This window comes from Dermacentor albipictus, chromosome 3 (assembly GCF_038994185.2).
Source record: "Dermacentor albipictus isolate Rhodes 1998 colony chromosome 3, USDA_Dalb.pri_finalv2, whole genome shotgun sequence".
NCBI classification, from domain to species: domain Eukaryota; kingdom Metazoa; phylum Arthropoda; class Arachnida; order Ixodida; family Ixodidae; genus Dermacentor; species Dermacentor albipictus.
The window spans coordinates 75,151,106-75,163,783 of NC_091823.1; the positions used below are offsets into that span (position 1 = coordinate 75,151,106).

At 43.0% G+C, this 12,678-nt stretch overlaps 2 protein-coding genes across 2 annotated transcripts in view; one reads left to right on the forward strand and one right to left on the reverse strand.

Annotated features, from left to right (window-relative positions):
• The window catches only part of LOC135900620 (2-aminomuconic semialdehyde dehydrogenase-like), a 30,036-nt gene extending 27,286 nt beyond the window's left edge, over positions 1-2,750 (forward strand). Inside the window, exon 11 of the mRNA XM_065430082.2 lies at positions 2,551-2,750. Within this exon, the coding sequence (XP_065286154.1) occupies positions 2,551-2,700 (150 nt within the window). The 3' untranslated portion in view covers positions 2,701-2,750. The remainder of the gene's footprint in view (positions 1-2,550) is intronic.
• LOC135900619 (uncharacterized) lies at positions 2,602-5,952 on the reverse strand. The gene is made up of 2 exons (XM_065430081.2): positions 5,734-5,952; positions 2,602-5,552 (listed from the first exon to the last, which is right to left on the reverse strand). The coding sequence occupies exons 1-2, from the start codon at positions 5,747-5,749 to the stop codon at positions 2,920-2,922; spliced, it is 2,649 nt and encodes an 882-aa protein (XP_065286153.2). The 5' UTR covers positions 5,750-5,952; the 3' UTR covers positions 2,602-2,919.
• Between the last annotated feature and the right edge of the window lie 6,726 nt (positions 5,953-12,678).

The following is a 12,678-nucleotide window of genomic DNA, read 5'->3' on the forward strand; positions in this document are numbered from 1 at the left end:
TCACTCTTTTGTCCCGTTGCCTAATGCTTTCGTTAAGACGATCACGGTGCGACTTGGATTGTGCATTCATGCATATGTCAGCGGCACCACTTGACCCCACACCTCAATTATCGTAAAGTGGAGGGGAGCCCTAGTCAACAATGCCACAGCCGCACTCCATTTGGTGTGTATTTTGAATTCATCGCATTGAAAGGTGCTGTAGTTAATGGTTTGTTGTGGACTGAAGGAATTGAGTTATGGAGTCAGCAGCTATATAATATAGTAAAAAGAAATTTTGTCAGCACTCTTTTAAAGGGACACTTAGTTATCCCTATGTGGATGAATGTGAAGGCATTGCGACTACCGTGCAATGCTTAGACATTATGCCACAACACAAGGTCGTGTGTTCGACTCCCGCCAGAGATCAAGGGTTCGACTCTGAACAAAGGTTGTGGGTTTGAGTGCCTTAATTAACTCTACCTTAATTCACTGTGTCATTAACTTTGCCTTAACACCAAATATCATGGGTTCGACTTCCGGAAACCAAAGGCTGTTGATTCAAGTGCCTTAATTACCTTATCTTAATTAAATTTACGTTAACTATACATTAAAGGTTGTGGGTTCAACTCCCTCCAAAGGTCGAGTGTTCAATAACTTTTTCAAACTATCGGTGGTCACGCCAAGAACTATGCCGGATTTTACACCTCGTGAGCCATATAATGCTTTCGCATTAAAATAATTTGACTTCTGTTACTGAATTTACTAAATTACCGTACTCCACTCTTAACATGAGAAGAGGTTCGGTAAGCCAGAAAAACGTGTAGGAAGGACATGCAGAACAGGCACAACAATGCAGGGAGAGAGCCAACGCCATCTTCCCACACCAGCTCACCATGACGTCATATATTTTGACGGTGCCTACTTGGGCCTAGCTAATTTATTATCGATAAAGATGGGCTGCATTGCATCCTAAAAGAGCCAGACTAAATTTGAGAAGTTGAGCCAGAACTGCCCAAATATGAAAAAAAAAAGAAACTTTGAAATCCACGACGTCAGTGACGTATCAGCACCGAGGTATCAGCGCGAAATTCGAAAATGGCACTTCGGCCTTCACTTTTTCTCATTATAATCAACCTATTGCCATGAAATTAGTGTTCCAACAGAATACATTTCTCTCTCATTATTGGTCTACATTGGTTTAGTGTTTCTTTTTGGTGTACCTTTAAATGGCACTAAACAAATGTCAGGCTATAGGTTACACTTACAAAAAGCAGATTGTCACAGTACCAAGAATGAGGCAGAAAGTAGTTTACTGCTGGTCATGGTGTGATTTTAGAATTCCTGAACCAGTCTTCTACAACACCATAATGACTGCTAGCTCCAGACTGGCCTGGCCTTCATAATAAAATATAACCGAAAGAAAACCAATCTGTACTTGAGGATAAAATAATAGTTGATAAGTGTCATTGCCTGTTATCTGTTAAACACTAAACCAGTTAGTTCTGGTGAAGCACTCTTTAAAAAGTCTATTTTTGTTAATATTGTTTCGTCTAAAAAGTTCGAGCCGAAACCTCAGCACCACTACGTTAGCATCACGTCACAGATTTCAACATATTTCCTAGTGTTCAAGCCATTGTGGCTCTGCGACAGCCTTTGAAGCTTGCCAGGGAGGCAAGGCACACGTGTTTGTCACGCCACACTGGACTGCGTACTTCGTTATTTCACTGCCATGTGTCAGCTAATGTAATCCATTTGCAAATTAAAGGATCAAACATAGTTTACCTATTTTGAGATCTTTCATTGGCGTCATAAGCTCCAGGCACATTTTAGACAGTGAAAGTCTATTTAAGTAAATATTTTTTAAATGCTACCCTCCAGGGGCCTGTGACAATAGTGTGGTGGTGTCACTAAGTTTCACTATTTTCACATTCCTTCCCGAGCAGGAAATGTCACAAAGGGTTGAGTGCTTACTTACATTCATATGCAATGCAACACATTTTTCATGGGTAAACAGTAAGCAAGCCCCAACATAGGAGTCACTAAAATTCAGTGTCATAAAGAGCTGGTGTGGGATTCTCGATATGGCATTGCTGTCAAATTTTTGCACAATTTCTAGCATGACAAGTTTTCACACACAGCAAGACACCAATTTGCCATCTCATACCTTAATATTTCGGTGGTGCACAACACCCAAACGAAACAGTCGTAGGAAATGGCAAATTTTAAAGAAAGGGAACTAGTCTTGAAGTAGTGCAATAAAATAAGTCCGAGACTCAGTTACTTGGCTGGAGCAATTGTATATTTCCACATCTTAACAGCAAGTTGTCGTAGAAGACAGAATACTTATTTACATGTCACGAAAGCCTGCACTAGTTCATCTCATGCACACTGAATTTTATGAAAGCTTATTACCAATGTACTCGTGCACCATCTCACTCTGCAGCATAATAAATTCTAAAATAACACATCCATGCTCTAAATTTGCCTAATGCTTCAGTGCTGTGTTGATGGTTTCAATGCATGCTTATAATGTGAAATTCTCATGTTAGTAACACCATATTGTCTCTCTAGGTTGGCACCATATGGTGCAACTGCTGGATGGTGCGTCACCTGCACATGCCATTTGGAGGGATGAAGATGTCTGGCGTTGGACGTGAAGGCACTGATGCTTCCAAGGAGTTCTACACTGAAGTGAAATCAGTCTGTCTAGACTACAGCTGAAGCAAACTGACTGTCAAAGATGTAGCACTGCAATAAAAATTCACACTGGACATGGCACGATGCATTTATCTTAACAGTAAAATGTGCTCCCATGTGCAAAACCCCATTAACTTATGTACAACAACGCACAATGATTTCTCATTACTGAAGCCGCACCATACATGTTTTCGCCAACCAAATAGGGGTTGTGGCATGCAAATGGAGTGTCTTTGCTCAGAACTATGGGCGGAAACCCTTGCATAAAGCTGCAATCCAGTGACTCTGCAAGAATATTCCTGAAGAATTGAGATAATGTAGAAACCTCTGTGCTCGTTTAGCCTTCAGTTTTTTTCGCCGTTCCTCACACTTGCAGATTACTTGCAGAGCATCGATGTAATCGGACACAGCACGTTTGCTTAACACTACACTTGGAGGAATCCCAGAGTCTGTGATATGTTGGTGACATTTACTCCAAAACCTGTTTTTCTCTGCAATCTCATAAATGTTACACAGGCTTGGAACAGAAGGGGAAATGATCAATTTCAACTCCGCGGGAACAGGACACACTATACTGTCGAGACTTTTCTCAAGCTTGGAAGTTGCCAGCTTCATAGAGCCCATCTTTATATAAGCTAAGGCATCGGTCACAGCAAAAGGCACAGTAAGCTCACCTACATCTACAGTTGGTGCTAATGTTTTGCCATTCTGCCATGCTTCTACACTGTCAAAAGGTAGTAGACTTGAAGTACTATAGGCACATCTGCCAAGGCAACCAGAGAGGCAGTCAACAGTGCTAAAGTCATCAAACATACCAGCGAGCTCAAATAAGCACTGTCTAATTAAGGAGGCTTGTGGATGCACTCCCTTCTTGATGCAACTGTCTGGTAATGGCTTGCATTCACGGACATCACTGCTTCCTTCATCAGAAAGCCAGCTAGAGTCTAGAGCGTTATTACTCTCCACTGCATTCAGATCGTCATCAGAATCCACTTCCTGTGGCATTGTTACAGGAATGGTGGACAAGGGAAGCACATTAGTCAAACAGAGGTGACTTATGTCCAAGCCTAGCTCTTCAAACTTACGCTGTGTGATTACACACGTATCCAGTACTTCCGAATGAAGCAGCTTGTGCAGGCCATCTCCAACTGGCAGAGCCTCGGCATGGAAAGTATGCTTAGTATGTTGCCCCAGTATATACAGTGCAGAATCAAGCTGCAGCTGCAGTACACATTTCCTCACATCACAATGGTAGTATTGCAGCAAGAAACTGACGGTATCACTGAATGGCAAATTGAGAGCTTCAGATTTGAAGATGTGCATAGCCAGCTTAGAAACTTCCTCTGGCTTTGGATGAGCAAATTCAGCTACTGGACAGCCACTGGGAAGTTTCGTCCTTATCTGCATGAGGTTCCTGGTGGCTGTAAAGATCACGGGCTTCTTAGTAATCGTCAGAACAGATTCCACAGCACTCCAGAAGCCATCGTCTTGTTCAAAGATGGTGTCAACATCATCAAATAATATGATTGTATGGCTTGAGAATGTTAATGTTGATGAATCCTGTCCTGAAGACTTCACAGAAAATATTTTCTGCAGCGAACTTTCTCTGGGCAGTTCATCTACCTTTTGTTTCTTGACAGGCACCTTGGCTGGTTCAGCTGAAGGTTGCTTCTGGGCACGTTTTTTTACTTCTGACACCATGATAATGTCGTCATCATCAGACAATGTACACACTCTCTTTCCCTTTCTTGTTGTTTCAACAGCCTTTCCCTTTGTATCTTCGGTTCCGGAAGCCTTTCCCGGTTTAACTTTTGAAACTACACTAACAAGCTCATCATTATCATCATCAGAAGCACTAAATGAAGGCACCTTCTTCAATGAACGTTTGCCACTGTGGGAACCACACCGCTGTTGCTTGCCTAAGTTCTTCGTCTCTTTTGCTGCAGTCAAGTCCATGCCTTTCTTTAATGGTGGTGTTGCAAAGTATTCAAGTAATGTCCCTTTAGGACTTGTTTTAGTTGTGGGTTTGAAAGTGCTTGACATAGCAGACACCTTTGGTGTCTGCTTTGTATCACTGTTTGCAGAAAAGTAGCTATCCAAAGGCCCCTTGCCAGACTTCTTTGCAGTGCTCTCACCAACCATCTTCGCTGGCTTTTCTTGGCTTTTTGCAGCAGCTCTCTCAAACATCTGCTGCAGGGGGCCGGCGCTTTTCGCCTTCTTTTGAACCTTCGCTTTTACCGTGTTAGCGGTGGTGTTTGGTGCTGCAACAGCTGGAAACGACAGTCTGCTGCCCTCCACATGATGGGACTGCGTAGCTTCATGCAATTCAGCCAGGATTTTCTTGCCCGGTCTCTCGCTTGACGCATGAACTTCAATCACCTTGAAACCTAGTTCTTCCGCAAGGTAGTAAACGGAGCTTGTTTTTCCAACACCTGGAGGGCCCGCAAGCAAGTAGCAATTGCTCAGTCCCTCTGTAGAATCTTCGGAATCACTCAAGGAATGTCGCGAGTTGGATCGCTCTGCATTTGAAGGCTTGTTTTTCCACTGCAATAGCCAAGACCGCAGTTCGGCAATCGTTGGATCGTTACCGACGAAGGGGCATGATTTCGAAGGTTTGTACTTGTCTGTCCAAGCTTGGCTTCCCAAACGGCACTCTTCTTGCACTTTCACGAACGTGTCCCGTTGTTTCGCGTCTTCACTTTTTCCGACTGGCTTTGGGGACGACATTGACAAATTGGCGCCTCGGCGGCGAGCCGGCCGGTGAACACTGGGTCCTTGAGATAATTCGCCATTCTGGCTGCCCTTGCAGTCGTCGGACGAGGCAACATCTCTTGGCTTTCTTGGCCGCAGCGACCTGACGCGATCGTTTCCGTTATCTGCGAAAAGCATGCAGGACAGAAGTGAGGAGAGACAGTCTAGTACGTACGTACATGGCTACGCGAGAATCATGCGAAAAATACGGGACATAGCCAGAGAACATGAACGAGTAAATATGCACCAATAAACTCGGCTATTTACCCTTATGCAATATATGTCTAATATGTGATTCAGGCGTACCTTGTGTAGCCGGCATGGTAGCTATGCAATTTTCTTTCCGTAGACGTACTATGCACCATTAGAAAGCAAGTGGCCACAACAGGGCAGTTCGCTGTTGGAAATGCTACATTTCCAGTTTAATCACTGTCACGATCCATTCCAACACTTTCCCGCCACAACAGCGCCGACCTGCGCTGCCGATTCCGCCATGAATCCCGCGCATAAACAAGCAGAAATACTGGATACGGATACGATTTGGGCAGAAGTCGACACGTTAGCCGCTAGCCAACATCAGCTCCTGTCATGCTGCAGCCAAGACGGGTCGAGGCTGTGCATGTCAGCCCACGGAGGAAGTGTGGTAGCCGGTGGTAGCATGCGTGGTAGTCACTTTAGTGAACTAGAATAGTGCTTTTTAATTCACTATAGTAGTCACCAACGATCTGAAATTATTTGTTGGTAGTCGCAGTAGCCGCAGTTGAAAACATGGATTGAAATAGCAGTCGTGATCCGTCACTGGCGTTGCTCTAAACCACGACCTACTGTATAAAGGACCTTATTCGCAACTTTCACGTACGGTGGCGCCGTCGTGCGGCGGCGGCCGGAAACAATCGAAAGATTATACTCGCCGCTGGCTGCCCCCTGTTCGCGTAGCGTATTGGTGTTGTCTGCGCTTTTCCTTCACTTTTGGTCGATGTTCTAACGCGTTCAAAGCTCCTGTGGGATCCTGAAGGACACAGAACAGAACATGCTCAGTCACAGAACATGCCAGAAGGAGCAAAAATAGAAGTAACCATGTTTCCTGCGTGCCGCAATGGGTGCCGAGTGGTAGTTATGCGCTAGGTGATGTGAGCCTTCACTCATTCCAACCGGCTGCATCCATGAGTAAGAAATTGAATATTAAGTTGCGGATTGGCAAAGCTGTCACAGAAGCGATGCAGGTTAGCAGTGCGCACTTCACGCCGAGGACTTTTTTTTGGAATACGACAGATGAGTGACGATTCCGAGCACTTGAAATCGCGAATAGGCGCACCTCCATAAAGACGCAGGCATATTTCTATATTACGTGCAGGGAAAGAAACAATGCGCAATCTTAATTCAAATGTGCTGTAGGATGATTGACGCTTGTGTTCTTGCCACTCATGCCCTTGCGGGTACGTTGGAGCGCAAACATTATCCGTCAAGCCTTGTACCTGCTTCAAAATTTCTTGTTCTCGTTCATGCATTCGTGCTCTGCAACGCCGGCTTGACATTCCACCATTTTCCAACAGAGAGATGAGTTTCTCATTTGTGCATCGAAGCAATGTGACACAGGCGTAGAGGGACCTGGAATTCGTACCTCGTCTGCCACTTCGATGCGCGGCTGCAACGTGGCACAGGCGCGCATGACTGCACTCGTAAGGTAACAAATCCTAGTCCAACAAACGTTAAGCTACTGTGCAGTGTCCGCGTAGCGAACCCTCAGCTGATCTGCGCGTATACTATTTTATAAAGATAACTGGAAGAATAAAGCGAGCATTGCCGCGGACCGGTAAATATCGGCTGTGTATCGCTGTATCGCTGTGTAGGCTGTAAAACTACCGCAACACCGTAGCTTGCACAGTACGCATAAAGCACGGTAATTAAATTACAAGGGTGAACGGTTATCGTATTAGCTCGCAAAAGCGGTCAGATATGGATTTTTGTTTACTTCTCGTGTTCAACATCCAGCTTTGTGAACACAGGCAGGGATAACTAGACAAGAAATTTTCGCACGCAAAACGCTGTTTTGGGGCTGCTTTTCACGCCGCCGATGTAAAGGACTTCGGTCGCGCAACACCAGGAAGGTTTTTTTTTTATTTATTTATCGACACGGCGGCTTATTCAAGCGTTCTAAGCAACAACTTGCAGTGAGCACCACAGCGTATAAAAGCTCATGGTACCCGTTCAAAGAGGTCAAATTAATAGAATAGCAAATAGAAAGCACGGTCACTTCTCTTTATAACACCGTCGCGGTAAAACAAACCACAGCTCGTGTGGTTTGCTTCGAAGCCGCGAAGTTTGTATGCAAAGGCCTTCAGCAGTTACAGTCGTCGACGTGCACGCTTTTATGCCGCAGCACACACTTTCTCGCTTTCAATCGGGCTTCGAATCCTGCGTTCTGCTCGCCCAATATGAGCCATTACGCATGCTAACGACAGCGGGCGTGTAAATTGAAAGGACATTTCAACATGACGACGCGAAACATTTCACTGAGCAAGACCGCCGCAGCACTGCATCGACTGCTCTAGTTCTTAATCTCTCGGACAGCCATGTTGGATTTAAGGTGGCGCCCCCTATAGGCCGTGAAAGTTGCGAATACAGTAGGTCGTGCTCTAAACAGTTAGCAGACGCAAAGCCCTCGAGGATTTTGGAAATACTGCTGTCGCAGTTTTCGGGTAGACGGCATACGAGGCTCGACAAGCAGTGAAAACGCCGACTTAGAACGCGCTCGACAGGTTGCTCAGTGAGTGAAAAAATTCGCATTATCAGTCTAGGCGACAAGCACAGCAATAAAATTTCGGTTGAGCTTTGCATCTCGACTACACAACTGACACATTTAGTACGAACCCACTCAAGCTCCTCGTGGCGATTCTTTGGGCGCTCACGCTATAACTATTGCAATGTTTAGTTCAACTCTGGCACGGCGTTCAACATACGGAGTTGGTGAAACTAAAGTCCCCCATCAGCAGAAGCTTTACTGATGGTGCTTATGAATTCACTGTCGTGTTGCAAGCACATCCAATTCGCTGCCGTTTCTATGCCTTTTGGACCATAATCACTCCACATTTTTCAGCGCCTCCTAGCGATTTGAGGCATTCAGATCAAATATTTGTCGGTAATACTGCTTTTCTGCGACAGTTTCATCAGTGCCACAGTATTTTTTTTTTCCCAAAAATCCTTCAGATTGCAGCACTCCACTGCAAATGTCAGCAGTCCCAAGAGAGCCCATGATGTGTACCTGCATGACCATTAATATTGACTTTAATGCAGCAGTTCAAACGTCGCTGACCGTTTACTGTCAACACGAATACAACTATCAGTGCTGCTTTTTGCAATTCCTTACAGAAAAATATAGGGACTGCTTCTTAGCTGACCTCTTGCCAGCATTCGAAAGTGCAAAAAATGCGACGACCATTTGGCAGGATGATCATTTTATTTGTGTCATATTACAGTACACAGAGATAAATTAAACAATTTGTGATTGTGGCAAGGAACATAAACATGTACGTAAACAAGTACACAAACATGGCTGCACAACGCAGTTCTCAAAATTGAGGCTTTCAGATGATGTGCTACCCAACTATCATCACAGACAGTTGAAGGAATGTCTGCAAAATGTTGCATTGACAGTGAGCAGGTGCTGTACAGAAGCACACACAATGCATGCAAACTGCTACAATTGTATGTGGCATAAACAAGCTACAAGTGGCTAAGTGGAAGCCCATAAGATTGTGTCCTACGCTAAGGAAATATGGCCAAGTGATAAGTACGATACACTTGGGGCAACACATGCAGTGAGCACAGAAAGGAGTGCCAGCTGCAGCCATGCATAGCACAGCAGAACTCTGTTACAGTAAATTTTACATGCAAGCACTTTACATGTCCAATACAGCGACATGAAGAAAGAAAATTGAGGTATTGAAAATTGCCACTTTAAAAGTGCTTGTGTATGCATACGAGCAATTTGTGTGTCACCTGAGAAACTGGTGTGTGGTCTAAATTAAGTGATCAAAACGTTGGAAATTGTAGTAGAAGTGTCTGAGTTACTACCATTAAGGCCTGCGCTGTGAGCATCACATAAAATGTTTAGTTTCATATATTATTAATATGAAGCAGCCTCCCAAAATATTGCATTCAAAATAAGCTACATTATGAAAAATTTGCAAAACTGAACATTTTCTATTATGAAACTCAAGACAAGAACACTGCCATTTGCCGAAAATCATACATGGAACTTTGAGAACCAGCGTGGCATGTAAGCACGACTTCCAAGATTACACAGAACACTTGATCGCAATGCCATGGACTACGATTTGAGTCATACTTGCTAACCACCAGGTGCACGTGTTGCTTGTTTAGGTTCCATTTTAAGGCTGTTGATAAGAGAATTGGACAATTAGAAGACCTGCAGTTTTCCCAAGATTGCTTTTAGTCTCACGATTATCATTTACAACCAATATACACAAAGTGAAATTCCATTGCAGTAGCCGTTTAACATACTAACTTAAGTCCACTCATAATGGCAAAGCAATATAAAAATCGGCAGGTGAAAGAATTATAAAGCCTGGATTCTTTTATCCACACTTTCCATTTTATGACAGCTGTTAGAAAGCAAAGATATCCAATCTATTTGATTATCACATACCTGTAAACCAGAATCTTTGCCAGTTTATATTAACTTCTGCTAGCACTGATATCTTGAGTGTATCAAGCGCTTATTTTTCACTTTTGGCCTCAATCAAGATGCTTCAACTATGGTCAGGTACCAAAACCTGTGACCTTGTTCTCAGTAGAAGTGTAACACGAGAATTGAGCATGGTGAACATGTCTAAGTCCATGAAAATTCACTGTAACAGGGTTTTGTTGTACTATTCTCACTAGAGTGCAGAAAACCACACACATACATCAAGAGACTAGACTTAAAAGAGAATGTGTAGAGCTGTGTCCTATGGCCAAGAGACATAGAAGTGCAAAAGAACTTAGCTACATATCTTTGGCGTGTAAACTAGGAAAAGACTATATAGAAAGCTACATATATTGTCAGGTTTCTTAGTGTTGCCTAATGCAAAATACATTAAGACTATGTGAATCCTAGCTGAAACATTTTCATTTTCACTACTGCCACATTTAACATCTTGTGCATGCACATAACAGAAGTGTTGCATAAAACAACAGGCAGCTATGTATAAAACAATGCAAGAGACTGTTGTGATGCGTAACGACTGACGTACATATACATTGAAAATAAAATCTGGAGGTATGGTACATGTAAACTTCCACAACTATATACCACTCCATTACTAGCTACCTCAATACAATACACATACCCGCCATTCAGCATCAAATGTTATTTTGCAGCTCTTACATGCATAATGCCAATTTTTAACAGATTTATCAGGGTCTCAAAGGCACAAAGTGATAAAATCAAGCAATGTTGTTAAGATCCTTTTTTCCTGCCTACACTGTTGAGACTTGTCAGCAGCCCAACAGTTGCTGATGGCTGTGTAAAATTTGCACCTGCTAGTACTGCAGGGCCTGAGCCAGAAAGCATATAACATTGCAATGCTCTTTCATAATGTACACAAGAAGGAATTCAACAATGGTTCATGTTAACAAGGGCCACATCCCTGAAAATGCGTAAGGTGAAAGCCCACTGGCAGTTGTTCACACACTTTACAAACCGTATTCAACAAGGCCCCCACTGAACAGAGGGCATTTGTAGCATGAAATGTGTTTTGAATCACCAACAACAACGCTGAAATAAATGCGCATATTGTCAGCCAACCTCTCAATGCATCACATCTGTCCCAATTACAAATCCCCACTCGGCACATTAACCTTCTCGCTACCGAGCACTCTCTGCACAAGAGATCCAAATATCCTGATTGTTTTTATCGGTTCAAACAAACATATACACAAAGAGAGAGCAAAAATAATATACTAATGAATATCTTTATTTCAGGACAGGATTTCAAACAATGCTTTAAAAACAAACTGAGTTTGTTTACTCGAAGTACAAATAAAAACTTTACTGCAGAGCTTCAAATCCTTAAGGTTAACTGAGGCGCATTCTCTGCACTAAAATAGAGTGGTACTATCCCGTTGATTAACACCCATGTAACTTATGCGCAGTGAAGCCGAGCTTGTGGTTGCAGGTCTTAGTATGGACGAGCCCAGCTGGTCCTCGGTAGGAGCGGTACCTTTCTGAACGGCTAGCCTGGCTCATTCTCAGTAGGGAAAGGGTTAAGCAACCCAGATGCTGCATGTTGTGTTACCACCAAAAAGTTAACATAAAAACTATTGTAAAGAGGAAGTAAAAGAAATAGTGAATTACATATAAAACAAGTACTATGAAAGTACCGTGCTACATATTCCAAGGGACACGCAGATCAACATTCTGTTCCTTTGTTGTACCGATGAGTACCTATGGTACCAGCCAGAAACGTCTGTGGTATCATGAAACTACAATATTTCTTATTTTGGTAAAAGCAAGCATAATAGAAAATTTTGCGTCCCATACAGTTGTAGACTGAGAAATGTCAGCACAGCAGGCTATATAATGGCTTCTTCAGCACACAATAATGTTTCAGTGTGTTTAATCAGTCCAACTAATACAGCTGCTGCCAAATGGCTCATTATCATAATATTCCACACGTATAATATGAGCATTGTTATTAAGGTTACGAGAAGCAAAATCTGATGCACGTATTACATTCAAGTTAAAAAGACCATTGGTCAGTACCGAAGAGTTAACAGTTTCAGTTCCTATGTCAATAACTACCCATGAGACCTACTACACAAGCCAAAGTCAAAGGACAGGGCAACTCACTGTGTCAATTAATTTATGTGCTCCAAGAACGAGAAAAAAAAAATTTCCCAAAGTAACCAGTCCCTGGCAATACAACATGCTGGTAACACTGTTTCTTTTTAACATTATTATTCCTTTCTTATTACTATTATTACATTATTATTATCTTTCCCATGGTGCTGGTAGACTGACTGGCATATACACCCTCTTAATTCGCAAGTGCACCCCATTCGCCTAATAGCAACAGCTGCCATTGTTAAAATTAAGGTGCAACATGATAAACGCACCAGCCAGTACATGTCCATGGCTTGCTGTTTCAACATGAAGCTCGTAACTACATTTCGACATTTTTCGTCTCATAAAACATACAATGCACTGACTGCAAAACTGTTGACACCATCATTAGTTTAGAAAACTTC